Below are 15,245 nucleotides of genomic sequence, written 5' to 3'. Positions count from 1 at the left end.
GGTGTTTTAGCTCCTAGTTCTGCAGAAACGTGATTTCTCTGAACTGGCATGAGCACAGCTGTTTAACTTTTGTAGTGAAGAACTTCCAGATATGCAGAGGATTCCCTGGTCCGCTGGTATCACTACATACAGACTCTAACCCCGTTCCTTACACACTTGTGATTTAATAAATCTGTGCCTCGTGACTTTTTATGGATGGAAGTTCTATGGAGGCAGTTACCAGCCTCACCTTACTCGTTACTAGCTTGTGACTGGCACAGTAACTGATCATAAATTGTTGCATGAGTGAATCAAATCAAATAAATAAGCCTGACATTTGGGTTCGGCAAAGCCAGAGGATCAGTCTGAAGATCCATTAAAATAGGAACCCTGAAGCAGGTTAGAGTTATTAAGCAGAAATCACTCCATAAGAAATATACCTCCATTATTATGAATTAGGAGTGTGTTACTGCTTTCATTACTTCGCCATCAAATTTGAATGACAGAATCTGATTTTGTGTCCTACCTCCACCTTTGCCCTCTTTAGTCTCTCCTCAGCCAAGCAGCCAGAGTGAGCTTGTCAAAATCAGTGACATATGTCACTGCTCTGTGGTAAAAGTAGTAAAAAGCTCAAGTCCTTACGTGTGAGACCAGACAAGACTTACACCCTCCCCCCATCCATTACATGCCCATCCTCATTCCCTACCGCCCTCCCTACAGCCCTGACTTCCTTCCAGCTTCCTGGCCTCCCTGCCATTCCTCCAGCCTCAGGACCTCTGCACTTGCTGTTCCCTCTGTCTGGAATGCTTGTCCAATCCATATTTGCACAGCTTGCTCCCTCACCTGCTTCCAGTAGTTAGCCAAATGCCACCATCTACTAGATAGCCTATTCCCTTTCAAGGTTTTATATTTTGCTCCATAGCACTAATGGCGTCAAACCTATTACATGGTTTCCGTATTTGCCTTGTTTGTTGCCTAGCTCCATAACGTAAGCTCTGTGGAGGTAGGGGGTTTTGTCTCTTTGTTCACTGCTATATCCCCTGAGTCTAGAACACTCCCTGGTACTTAGCAGGTAAAACCGACAAAGGAAAAATACAAATGTAATACGTCTACATAATTAGGCTAGGGTCTGAATGATTTCTTCTTAAGAACAAACAGAAAATGAAAACACTGCAAAGCAATCTGTGGCTATTGTTCTAGATGGTCAGTTGTTAAGACAATGCTTTGAAACGTCAAAAGAATACCCCTTTCTGTTACCTATACATGTGATTCAGGAAATTACAATACAAAGCATTGTTTTCAAATGGCAAAGTCCTGTTTCCACATACCTAATTTCAAAGGATTTGTTTCATTATTGTATTTAATTGGGCGCAGTTGGACTCGTTTCGTTGCAATAAAAATCATCAAAGGTCTCATCTACTCTGAAATAGTCAAAATTATAACCTACATGAGATATAATTCACATACTGAAAACTCACCATTTTACAGTGAACAACTCGGTGGTTTTCACTGTATTCACACGGTTGTACAAATATCACCACTAATTCCAAACCATTTTCAGCACCCCCTAAAGAACCTCCAGACCCACTAGGAGTCATTTCCTGTTTCTCCTCTTCTCTCATACCCACGCAGCCACTAACCTACTTTCTATCTCAATGGATTTGCCTATTCAAACCTAAGATTTTTTTAACACATGACCTATATATTCAAACCCCTGTTAAGTTTTAAAAGTCTTGCCTGAGCTCCATGTTGTATTAACCAAATAACTTGTCTTCCTCTTGGCACGAGTTCCCGGAACCACAAAAATGTTGGTAGCTCTACCCCTCAGTGGGCTAAAATGGCGGGTGCAGAGACTGGGGCAAAGGTGATGGAGATGTGGAGGTGGAGGGGCTGAACCATCCCCGCCGCTATGGTGGGTTTCTTTCAAAATACAAAACTCACAGAATAAAGGTGATCTGTGGTAAGAGGAGGAGGATGAGGGCGGAAGAGAGAAAACTATCTCAAGAATCTCCCTATTTCTACAGATGAGACAGAGAGGGACACTGTAGACAACCCCAGTCCTACTTCCCACCCCAGCCTCTTCCTGCCTGGAGATGGTGAACAGAGTATGCCACCAGCCCGGGTGGGGAGAGATAGAGGGAGAGATAGAGGTTTTAATGTGGAGGACACTGGATAAAACAATGAGGGAGTGCACACGTTGGGTAAGATAACTCAGTTCCAGACACAAACACAAATAATAATGTGGCCCAGAGTAGGCATTCAGTAAGTGTTAGCTGAATATCTTAATGTAATTAATAATGAGCTGATGATGTATGTGGAAGCACTTTGTAAAACCTACAACACTGTACAGATGCATTATTCATATTTCCTGATCTAATTTCTTCCCCTTAAAGTCATTCCATCATTGTCAGGAATTACTTAGACCAACTTAGATCGGGGTGGGGGAAGGTAAGCTCTGCCCTCCTCCTTGAGGAGACCAGAAGAAAGGAAGTGAAATAGCCAGGAAAACTTTGCAAATGCAGAGAGATATCTGATAAGGAAATTCTAAGCCAAGGGTAACTTTTCAGGGGCCTCTCTTGCAGGAAAGGATGGGCATAGAAAAGGGGAGGTGGGGGAAGACAGCTGAAATTTGAGGGATCACATTCACTCAAGACAGGCTGTTTTGCTCAAGTCTAATGAAAAGCCTGGCGATTTCTTGACATCTTACCTGAGAAGAGAGTCTAAACTGGAGCCTGCTGCAGCACCGTTAAAATCAAATCCCGCATCCTTTAAGGCAAATCTCTCCAAGATTTCGAAGGTTCTGTTTGATTCCTTAGAAATAACAAACACTTGCTTGCACTTCTTAGTAAACTCTTCATGATAGAAACGTTCAAAGTTGTGCTTATAGTCTTTAGAGACAAAAAGATAAGTTTTAGTACCTTAGATACCTTAGGTATCTCCCCTTCTGTATCCATATCACCTTCTTTCTATGTTGGTACCATATTTCACAGCCCAGGATGTAGTCTAATGAAAGCAAATAGGCAAGGAACTTAATCTTCCTAAAGCTATTTGTATATGAAATCCTACTTGGGAGCCCAACTTATTTCTTGACCTCAAAATAACAAGGGTAAAAAAAAAAAATCAAAAACTGGATTTGCTACATACATGCCCTCATCTTTTTAGATTGTTATCTAAGTATGACGTTACCTAATTCAATCTTGTGGCAAATGTATATATGTCTATCCATGGCAGGGGCTGGGAGAACGGTGTATTTTTGGACAAGATGCCCTAATACAGTGACGACCACTGGGCAACCCCCTTAAACTCTCTGGTAAAATAAGGGGCAGGGCCAGACACTTGGATCTCTGAGAGATTCCTTCTAGTTTCAATTTACTGTAATTCTAAACTCATAGTTTAATTAAAGTCAGGGTGCTCTGGACTGCCAAAATGCCCTTCTGTCTCTGGAGACACTTATATCCCCCCAAGGTTTTGTTTTTGCTTTTAATGGAGGGAGGCTGTGATGCCAGAAAATGAACACCAGGTAGGCTAACCTGGTAGGTTCCCAAGATACTCACCTTGTACCTCCACAGTTAACTGGGTTGCCCTCTGGTTCCGGTGAGAGCCAAACAGACAGGGAGGACCTACGGTCTGGCCAAAGTCAGCTTCAAATTTCAAGATCTTAGACAGAACTGGGAATGATCCCACAGTCTAATGGGTCTCTTGAGGTAAACCTGAACCTCACCCACTAATCTCGAGTATCTTCAAGGACCGCAGAAGTGTCTCTAAGAGTTAAGGGTATGAACCAATAGCTCTACATTGCCTTACAATAACCACCAGCTTCCCAACTGGCCTTTTGTTACCTGCCCCCTACCCCCATCAGATTTTGGGTGATTAAAGGGTATCAAAGATACAAAAGAAAAATAATACAGCACTTCTTTCTAAAGCCTTTTTTTAAAAATAATTCATCCATACTGTAACTTCTAATTCACACATTTAGTCTACATACTATACATTCAAAACTAAAGTCTAAAGCAAGATAATTTTTCAATAATAACTAAAATCAAAGGTTAAGGAGACTACGATGGAGAAATAGCCTGTGTGTAACCCAAATACACAGACAGACTCAATTCTTGAGCACATTAGGAAATATTAATCTATATATGCAGTTCAGATTGAGATTAGTCAAAGAATATCACTATTAACCATATTTCAAGCTTTAGCCAAATGCATATATTCTTCCAGGACTCATTTATTGTTAGTCGTTCTCATCAGCTATTTACTCTGTGCCCAGTATGCATCAGGCACTGTTTTTAGGTATTTTACACACAATATTACTCTCAAGGTGGTTAATAGTAATTCATTATGTAGAAGAAGAAACCAAGGCGTACTAATATTGTCATTTGCTCAAGGTCACACACAACTAGGAACTGAGAAATTTGAGATCGTGTGTGTCCTTAGACATTCTAAAACTCCAAGCTTGTAGTAAATATTCAGGATATTTTTTGACACTCAACATCCATTCACTATAGTTTCCGTAACAGCCCCAGGTTATCATCCGGGACCCCTCCCTGTTCCAACTCTCAATTCATGTTATTCCAGTGGGTCTGACTTCACCTCCAGCCCCAGAGGGGGCATATGACCCAGGATTAGCCCCTCAGAGCATCATATTCTCTTGGCACCAGCGATTAAGTCGGATACAAGCATATGGTCCCAGTCAGGCTAATCGGAGACAGAAAGACTCAATGCTACGTGGACTTTGAGCCACTTCTGCTGGACTTGAACGTGGAGCTACTCCAGCCATCTTCCTTCCACGATGGAGGAGCCAAGGAATTGAGGCAATATCAGGACAGCAGAGCCGTGCTGAGAAACAGCAAGAAACCAGGGCAGGTAACATCGTTTGAGCCACTGGTTGAAGCCTGAGCTGAACCAGACCTAATCCTAGGCTTTAAAGTTACATAAGCTAACAAATTCCCTTTTTGTTAAAGCCAATTTGAGTCACCTGCAACCCAAAGAGTTATGATTGACACAATATTCTTTTCTAGGACTCCAAAATGATTTGGCTTGTAGGCAGAGTTGATCAGCACTGGTGAGATTTCACCACCCGCCTCCCTCCCCACCAACACTGCATTCGAATGAGTTGAGGTGAGTCAGCTCTGTCCCATTCAGTTCACCACAGATCCACCTGCTTCGTATCAGAAGGACTATTGCCTTCCTGGCCCCTGAAAGTATTGGGGAACGCACCACCTGCCGTCACTTTGCAATTTCACATTAATTGGGCCCTTACAATAGTAATTCATAACCTTTTTTGGGTCATCGAAACTTCTGAGGATCTGATCAAAGACACAGGCCATCTTTCTACCCCCCCAACACATGTATGCATGTAAACATACTATTTTTCATATTTTATATCACTTTAGGGGCATCAAGGACCCCTCCCAAATCTGTCTAGGTGAAAAATCTCTGCCAGACTCTAATATTGCTCTGTCTTTTCTTTCTGTGTGTCCTCAAGACACTACTTTCAAAAATAAATGTAATCACTTCATTTAGAGGCAGAATGGCAAGCTGTACTTCTCGGACCGTAACGTGTATGCAACTCACATGGTCATCTTATTAAAATGTAAACTCTTATTCAGTAGACCTGGACTGCTTTCCTAATAAGCTCCTAGGTGATGCCAAGGTTGCCGGTCCACAGATTACTGAGTAGTAAGGATGAATGATGTTTAGCCGTATCCCCGACCTCCAACCACTAAGGTGCCAGGAGCATTCCCCCCCAACTCTGACACCAAAATGACTTCAGACGAGGCCAAATGTCCCTTGGGGGGACTGCCAGATATTTTAGGTCTTCTCCAAGCTCCTGGACTTCCTAAATAATCTTCCATGACCCTTTATTTGCTCTTATTTCCAGTTTAAAAAATCTTCAAATGGAGAAATGCATGTTACAGATATATGGTCACAATTTTAAATGCTTAGGGAACATTTGCAATTTTCAAAGGCCTCTTACAAGGAAGACATGCAAAACATATTAACTTTATGTTAAAAATAGACTTAGCTATCTCCATAGTTACTCACCCATATTTTCTATCATTAAAGTGGCTGGGTAAAGTTGTTCTATCACAATTGACCAGTCCTTGAAAACCAGCTCACCCAACTCAGGGAGATCTTTATAAAATCGGACAGGGAGTCCTTTGCTAATAATCTTGGCCTTAAGCTTTCCGATCCTTAATTTTTCTTCGTCATTCAGAGAGCCTGAAGACAGCCTCTCCTTTTCTTCACCTAAAGTCTTCAGCAGCGTGGTTCCGGTCCTAAAGTAAAAATACTGAAATTGAGACTCATTCAGAAATGCTGCTTGGATGATCTCAAACTCCGTCAAACTGTAGTTGGGATTCTCCAGGACCCAAGGATAACCATTTTTTGCAGCAACATAGAGATTCTGCTCTACTGTGGATAAACTTGACAAGTCAGTTGCTTTGGAGAATACTAAAGGCACGTGGTCAGGGAGAAAGTCCCCGTATGTCTGACCCAGCATGCAGATGAAAAAGGGAAAGCAGCTGTTCACGTAGTCGAGACAGAGCTTCAGATACTGGGAGTGGAGACAAGAATGCTGTCTAAACAGGTTGGAGGATAAGGGCGGCGGGTCCATCAACGCTGACCACCTCAGGTCTACAGCTTTGAAATATGTGCCCCGGGAACTGCAGAGTTCATTAAGCTGAGGAAAGATGTAGTTTGCCAAAAAGTCTCTCTCTTCTTGAAAATCATTCAGAGTTGAGCAGATGTAAGGCTGAATGGGTTTCTGGAACTTTAAAACAAACTGGGCATACCTGTCTACATTTGCCTTCTGGCTTATTTCACTTTGCTCAGGGGATGACATCGTGCTTAAAATATAACCATTTTCATTCTGGCATAGCTGCCGACCTCCACTGCATCTAAGACTTCCTCCTAATGATGTTAGCTACAAACACTTCGAAAACATTCCCCAAAATGGTTTCTTTCTTATTGACATGTGAAGGTGAGAGGTGCCAACCAACGGACAGATCAGAGTTGAAAATCTAGTTTAAGACTGAAAAACAAAAAAAAAATTCATTTTAGGATTAAAGGAAGTTCACATTTCCCCTCTTCTCCCCCAAAGCTTTTGCTGAACAGCTGAGAACCACGAGGTGAGCAAGCACTAGACACAAGGCTCTCCCCTTTTCCCAGCCCACCGTTCCACCTTCCCAGTATTCCTTCCACCCACTGCTACTTCTGCCCCCTATAAATTTGGAAATCATGCAAGGGGACTTCCTGAGAGTGTGAAAAGGAAGACAAACCCAGAGAAGGATCCTCATGTATCTAGAAGCAGAATTAGCCAAGACCCATGACCAAGACCAGAAGCAAGAATGAATAGGTATGAAGTTGAGGTCAGGATAATAAGAAGATATCAAAGTGTCACAAGGTCCAAGACCAGTAATGCACCTGGCATCTGAGAGACACAAGGAAGTTGGGATCTAAGACCTTCAAAGAATTCTGTGATTTTTTTTTTTTTATCTTAAGTTGAGCAGACTCATACAAATTCCATCCACCTACATGAGCCGGGAATTCAATTCCACTGAGCTAATGATGAAACACACACCCTCCAATACTGATGTAGATATGCTTGCACCTTGCTCAGAAGCAAAAAAAATTAAATGAAAATGACCCCTTTTATGAGCTTTTTCTTAATGCAACTCATTTCCTTACCAAGCATTGCTTTTTTGGTTACATTTTTTGCCTCCGCCTAAGGAGAAACATCATGTTACCGTGTATAGGGCAATTTTTCATCACAAATACCTGACAAGTATAATGCAGTACCTTTTTAAAAAGTGTTAACCCTTTGGCTTTTAAGTGTCACAATAGTTTAATAATAGATCATATTGCCACCCTACTTTACAGACAAAGAAACAAAAGTTCAAACAGGATAAGCTACATGTCCAAAATCACTTGACTCGTGAGTGGAGAGCCAGGATCTAAACACAGGTTAGCCTGACTCCATTATAGTGTCTCTACATTATAGAGATAATGAAATTCCTTAAATCAATGGGTGGAAATACCAATCTAATAAATGATATTGTAATAAACAGGTGGTAATTTGAAAAAAATTAGTTTAATCTGTGCTCACACACTACTGCACCGAAAAAAAAAATCTAAAAAAAAAAAAAAAATGACAGAATAGGTATCATGGATGTTTTATTAACAGACTTCTCTCCCGCCATGTAGGAGGCTAGAATTAGATTATCAGCCCTTGCAAATATCTACCTTCTCCTAGTCCCATGCAATCAGAGGTCATTTCTATTTTGGTCTCTACCATGTCCTCAACACTTAGTATAATGACTGGCTAAGAGGGGGTGATAAGTAAATATTTGTTGAATGAAAAAATTTAATGTAATTTTTAAATGAAAAGAAAATATAATTAAATATTTATCAAACCTGGAGAGGACTTCCAAAACTTATAAGCTGTAGAAGAAATCACAAAACATGGACAGATATGGTTACATTTTGAAAAAACTTAAAAGGCAACCAATGAACTGTAAAAACTACTTGCCACAAATAAATCTATCTTTATTCTAAAAAAATACTGGCATCCTAGTAGACATATAAGCAAAAGATACAAACAGATAAAAAGAAAAACAATACAAGAATACATAAAAAATCTCATGCAACCTTTCTAGAATTCAAAAAAAAATTTTAAAGCAATGGTAGAGATTTTTAACACCTGTTTGTAGCCATGATAGAGTAATAGGGACTAGATTTATCTATCCTCTTCAGAAAATTAGAAAACTGGACAAAATATATTAAATAGCTTTTTTCAGATTTAGACATCAGACAGGATAGGAGTGTGAATCCTGAGAGAGAAGTGAGCTAGAGAAGTTTATCAGAAAAAGAAGACTTCAGAACAAAGAGTACTACTAGGAATAAAGAGTGACATTACATAATGATAAAGCAGTCAGTCCACCAAGAAGCAGAGCAATCCTCAGAGTGTATGCACCTAACAACAAGAGCTCCAAAATACAAAAAGCAAAAACTGGCAGAAATGAAAGGAGAAACAGACAAACCCTTAATATAGAGATTTCAGCATTCCCGTTCATATATTATGTATTTTTTTTAAAGATTTTATTTATTTATTTGACAGAGATAGAGACAGCCAGCGAGAGAGGGAACACAAGCAGGGGGAGTGGGAGAGGAAGAAGCAGGCTCATAGCGGAGGAGCCTGATGTGGGGCTCGATCCCATAACGCCGGGATCACGCCCCGAGCTGAAGGCAGACGCTTAACCGCTGTGCCACCCAGGCGCCCCATATATTATGTATTTTGTGCTACAACTGCAGAGTTGAGCAGTTGAGGCTATGAGCAGGCTTTGACTACAAAGCCTGAAATATTTTCTATCTGGCCCTTTAAATGATGTTCACTGACCACCATTCTGGGCCATAAAGGCTCCCTGTTCCTCGGCCCCTCCCTCCCCCGCTCATGCTCCTGCACGCTCTCTCTCAAATAAATAAAAACCTTTTTTTAAAAAGCCTTTTAAAAAGATAAAATAAAATAAAAAATAATAATCTCCACACCTTGCTCTACAACTGCTAATAATGAGCGTTCCCAGGTTTTGCAGAAATACGAGATTGAGGCAGGGGAGGGGAGAGCAGAAGGAACCTAAATGGAAGGAGTTCTTTTTGAGTGGATGGAAAATATAGAAAAGGCATGACTTTAAATTTTTAAAACAATTTTAGACAAAAAAAATTTTAACTAGAAACTTCATTATTACCATAAGTGCAAAACCCTTATCATATGCCACAAATAGATAGTAGCCATAAAAATAAATGCACTAAAAAGCAAACCGTGTGAAAAAATTCTAGATACACTTCTTTTACTGAATAGATTAACATGTACTTATAAGAGAGACATGTAAGACAAACTTGTACCAAACTAACTTTCTCTTGGCCTAATCAAAAAGACTGAAGCAGAATTGAAAAGTCCAACATCTGCGCCAGGGAATCAAAGTTATTTAATATCTGCCCCTGGCCCATCTGATAGCAGTAAGGGGCATCAGAGTGAGTATACTCCCGGAGGTTGAACACGGGTGTTGGAGTCATATAACTCTGACACTAGTTCCTGCACCTGTACATCTGGAAATGACAACCACACCCATGTGACAGGATTAAATGAGACTTTGCATAATAAGCACCTAATTGTGCTAAAAATTTGTTTTAACACTGCTAAAATGGACTTCTCATAAAGAAATATCCTTCCCAACAGATTTCTTAAGCAAATTATCGCTGCTTAATGTATTTATGACCTACAAGGTCCACATTAAGCCCTCAATGTTTGCTATTCCTATTGTTGTAAACGTTAGTATTACCTTTACCGCAAATGTTTGCCTTCGTATTTTGTGATAAAGCAGCCTCAACAGCATTACTCCATGTATCACTGTACTTTGTAACTAAAAGTTATGAGAATATCTATTAACTAGTCAAAAATTCCTCTGAACTTTTAAAGAAATTTCTCTCAATATTTTAAGGCTTAGAAATTTCTATATTCAAATGCCATACCCCCTGCTCCCCACCCACAATGACCGCAGGTTCTAACTTTGGTAATTTTACCCTTGACAGCCCCAGATTCTTTTAAGTTTCTTAAAATGTCAATGGTGGGACTGCAAATTGGTACAACTATTTTCTAATTGACCTATTTTTCTAAGGCAGACTCTAGGGAGATATTTGTTTTTAATTAATAGAAAATAAAATAGAAACTATAAGACTACAGATGAATTTAATTTAAAACAGGTTTAAGAGCACCTGGGTGGCTCAGTCAGTTATGTGTCCAACTATGATCTTGGCTCAGGTCTTATTCTCACCATCATGAGTCCAAGCCCTGTACTGGGCTCCACGTTGGGTGGAGAGCCTACTTAAAAAGGGCAGGGGGGGGAGGTGTCCTGGGTGGCTCAGTCAGTTAAGCAACTGCCTTTAGCTCAGGTCATGATCCCAGGGTCCTGGGATGGAGCCCCGCTTAGGGCTCCCTGCTCAGTGGAGAGCCTGCATGTCCCTCTCCCTCTGCTGCTCCCCCTGCTTGTGCACTCTCACATGCTCTCTCGCTCTGTCAAATAAATAAAATCTTTAAAAAAAAAAAAAAAAAAGGTTTAAACTTTCTAATTGCATAAGAAAGTTACAGCACCCAGAGATTTTATTAGCAAATTCAGGTAAACATTTTATAAATCCAAAGTCAATTCTCAAGCAAGATAATTTAGTGTGAGTTGGGACAGGGTATAGGGAAAAGATCACAAATATTCCAAAATCACAGCTAAAACTAGTCAAAAATGAGATATAATGTAAACTACCATTACATTAAATATTTAGAAACACATTCATTGTTCTATAGCCAAAATAATACAAGTTCTACAGTTGGAAACATTAAACATTACATAATGAAAAACCACTCAAAAGTTAACATAAGAAAATAATTATGGCTGTTTAATGTCTTAGCTAAAATCTTTTTTTTTTTTTTTCCCGAAACCTTCAAATAGGACAAAGGAGTTCGGTGCCGGCTGTGCGGAGACACATCCCCTGGTACAATCTACTATGCCGGACAACGTGAGGCAGACAACCTTTCCGCCAGAACAGCTAGAGAAGCTAGGTAAGATACTTGAGAGCTTGTTTAAAGGCATCAGGATTTGAGGAGACAAGATTCCAGAAAGAAAGGAAGCTTTGAGAAGTGAGCCCTACATTCTCTGTTGCTTTTCCCTTCAAAGTACTTGCTGATTCTTATGCCACACAGAGCCTATATTCTTGGAAGAAAGCGCAATACTGATAAGCGGCCGCCTCATTGTACCAGCGCTAGAAAGACAAAAATTGGATTCCAGGGCTCAGCAGGCAGGAGGCTTGGTAAACACCCTAGGCTTTCTGTTGTATTTTCTGGATGCCCAATCTGCAAAGGTTTCCTGCATCCCTCGTGTGTCCTCACAGGTGCTCTCATTTTCTTCTAAGCTGGATTTTTTTTTTTTTTTTTTTTTTAAGTAAGCTCCATGCCCAGTGTGGAGCTCAATGTGAGGCTTAAACTCATAACCCTGAGATCAAGACCTGAGCTGAAATCAAGATGTCGGCCACTTAACCAACTGAGCCACCTAGATGAAGTCTTTTAAACTTCCACTTCTGTGTGCTTTTGGCAAGTTTAGAGCAAGTCTGTTGGTGTTTATATATTTATCTTATAGTCAATAATTTACCAGATTTTCATACTCATTATAATGTTTTCTCCCTAACTAGAGTCTTTCGGGTTTCCAGGATACACAGTTATTTCACCAATAAGGAGGAATTCCAAAATAAAATTAATGTCAATTACTTCCTATTCTTATCTTAGACCCTCCAAAACAGTGTGGGACCATACTGACAAAAACAGGCATGTCTGTCTGGTTCCTGATTCCTACTGAAACAGGTTTTAGTGTTTTGCTGTTCAAAATGATAGTTGCTTTCAGTTTTTTTTTTTATCAAGGTATAATTTACATATAACAAAATCTACTCTTCTTTAAGTGTAGAGTTTTACCGCCATGTGATTTAACCACCACCAAAATCAAAATCAAAAGCACTTCCATCACTCCAAAAAGTCCCTTCCGCAGTCTTCTGCACTCATTCTCTTACATCTTTGCTTCACTTCAGATAAGATATAGCACTTATGCAACTCCGCCATTAATATCTGCTCAAGCTCCGCAGAGACCATATCTATAATCCTCACCCCTGTGCAGCCAGCACCTTGCATAACACCTGGCACATACCAAATCAACACTTGCTGGATAAATAAATGAATGAATGAATAAACCAATCAACCAACCAACAAACCCACCTTGGTGCTCACCCCCATTCCTGAAGCTCCCTAATTCCAACTGCTTTCCTGCCTTACTCTCCCTGGTCTGCACTCCCCCTGCCTCCTCACTGCTGGACTACGCCTGTCCACCAGGTGAGCTATCTATTGCCCATAATGCCACCCCTTCGCCGGTATGGTTTTCTCTTCCAAGAAGAGACTTACCAACAACAACGAAGGTAGTTGTTTCCAGTAGTGTCCATAGACATACAGTGTCAAAGGGAAAAACTAGAATTAGGAAGCAAGGGAATCAGATCCAAAGGTAGGGAGTTTAGTAACAGCCTGGAGTGTTAAGTTCCAGAGGAACTAGACCAAGATGGGAAGTGAGAATAAATAATGGGTAAAAGGTCAGAAGAGGTGGGCACCCCAGGTGAGAAAAAGCAAGGCTGGGGTCTAATAAGCTGCCCTTTCCCTGCACAGGGCGCAAAGACAGGAATCCTGTCTTAAACGGGCAGAGCCAAGCCTTCAGAAATTCCCACCACCATCTGATGAAACGTCTACTCACAAGCAATGTATCTATTTTGGAGGACATGTCTCATTCTCAGTTCCCTCCAGGTGCAACACGAACTAGCCACCGCTGACTCCTTAAGATGGAATTTGCAATTTCAGAACTGGTTGCTTACTTGTTCAGAGCTAGAGAAAGAGGTGAAGGAGTTGTGAAACGCAGAAAAGTGAAAGAACTCATCTTTTCTAAAAGCAAAAAATAAATAGGAGTTAAAATATACAAAAATGCAATTATTTGAGATTTCTGAATGTAATTCTCACCCTAGCACACTTTAAAAAAAAAAAAAAAAAGGTACAAGCACAAAAGCATTAAAAAAAAAAAAAAGCTTTGTAAGGTATCCTTTGCTTACTAGTAACAAATGTTGGTAATTTGAGCAGATGTAAATAAGTCACCACCACAATGTGTAAACACCAACCACAGAATTAAGATTGGCAAACCTAAATAGGGGAAGTTGCGAAAAGATTATGATAGCCTGTCACTGAAAAGCTTGTTTTCAGGAATTCGAATGAACATCTGAAAACAAATTAAAAGTTCCATTTTCCTGGAGGAAGCAACAAGGTAGGGAGTGTTGTTGGACACAAAGTCGGAGTTGGGGTGGGGAGAGAAGTATGTAAAGACTAGGTTAAATAGACACAGAAAATATTTCCAGAGGCGCAAGCTTAGGGTGAGGGACTTCCCTCGCCGGAAAGACACCTGGGCCTTTGTGTCTCTAAATGCTGAGTAGGTATTTCTATGAAGTTACAAAGCCGCGCACCCTCCCGTTCGCAGCCCCAAAGGTTTTGCTTTCAAATATCTGCAGGTGTCTCCTCTTGCACCGGGTAAACGAGGTTTTGGGGGTTTTTTTTCGTTTTCTGTGCTAGAGCGAACTTTACCAACACGTTCTCCACCTAACAATAGGGATTCTAAGGCAGCCGGCGAGTCACCGCCTCTGAACTTGAGGAGTTGAGGGCATCAAAGTTGCTCTCAATTTCCCTCACGGGAAAAAAAGGAAAGAAGCCCCACTATCCTCTCCTGCAAACCAGACCAGGGAGGCCGCAGGTTCCGGCCACTGAACACTGAGAGGCAGCGGGGGCTGCGGCAGCCCCCCAAATGACGCACGAGAAGCCAGATTCCTGTTTACCAGCCGGAGGCGGAGCCCAGACTCATAGAGGCCGACCCCCCGAACACAAGGCGGCCGCGGCCAAGGTGTCGGAGCTTTCCAGGCCTGTTTCTACAGGCTGTGTACCCTGGAGAATCCTGGAATAAATAAAGACCTTTACTACAATCAGAAGAAGACGTAAATTCTAAAACACGCAGCGCGTAATTCACGCAAAGACACTTTGGGAAATGCGGCAGGGCTAAACTACGCAGCTGGTTCACAAGCCAAAGACTACGATTCCCAGCATTCAATACAGTGTACCCCCTGTTACGTTGCATGCCGGGAACTGTAGTTTCTCACCACCTCCATCTAAAAAGTACTCCGGGGATTTTCAACATCTCACGTGTTTCTCTTCTCGGGGATGCACTACCAAAGAGAAAGCTGACTGCGAAAAGGCGCGCGGGAATCATTCCCAACGTGACCCCACGCGTAGACGGGGAAAGCGAAGAACCGTTGCCATGACTACCGTTTCTCCTGGTCACGGAATAAACGCGTTCAAGGATCCGGAAGTGGTTCTTCTGCTACCTCTCCAAAACGAGGGATGTGTTCTGTGCTGACGTTCATTGGGCCGTTTCCCCGAGAGGCCAAAGCTACCCAGGCAAAGGGGCGGTTCCGTGTGAGAGGGGCCCGCGGAGCCATTTGATTGGAGAAGAGAGGCTACGGCTGACCAATCGGAGGGAGCCACGCTTCGGGCATCGGGCACCGCACCTGGACAGCTCCGATTGGTACACTGCGGTCCCCCCCACGAGTCCCCATTGGGTAGAGGGGGTGCGTGGTGCGGCACCATTGGTGGGTTC

At 41.6% G+C, this 15,245-nt stretch overlaps 1 protein-coding gene across 5 annotated transcripts in view; it reads right to left on the bottom strand.

Moving 5' to 3' along the window:
* The window catches only part of LOC123780491 (putative tetratricopeptide repeat protein 41), a 39,291-nt gene extending 24,135 nt beyond the window's left edge, over positions 1–15,156 (bottom strand). For 2 of the 5 annotated variants that reach the window (XM_045779437.2, XM_045779435.2), the window contains exons 1-3: positions 13,311–13,574; positions 6,028–7,015; positions 2,687–2,867 (exon numbers count right to left, since the gene is read on the bottom strand). In XM_045779437.2, coding sequence (XP_045635393.2) covers positions 2,687–2,867; positions 6,028–6,826 — 980 coding nt within the window. In that variant the 5' untranslated portion in view covers positions 6,827–7,015; positions 13,311–13,574. Of the gene's footprint in view, positions 1–2,686; positions 2,868–6,027; positions 7,016–13,310; positions 13,575–14,430 lie in introns of those variants that run through there. The other 3 variants (XM_045779433.2, XM_045779434.2, XM_087868808.1) reach the window with 3 other exon arrangements.
* Between the last annotated feature and the right edge of the window lie 89 nt (positions 15,157–15,245).

This window comes from Ursus americanus, chromosome 17 (assembly GCF_024610735.1).
Source record: "Ursus americanus isolate L20-20 chromosome 17, mUrsAme1.1.p, whole genome shotgun sequence".
NCBI classification, from domain to species: Eukaryota; Metazoa; Chordata; class Mammalia; order Carnivora; family Ursidae; genus Ursus; species Ursus americanus.
This window is presented reverse-complemented; position numbering and strand designations above follow the sequence as displayed.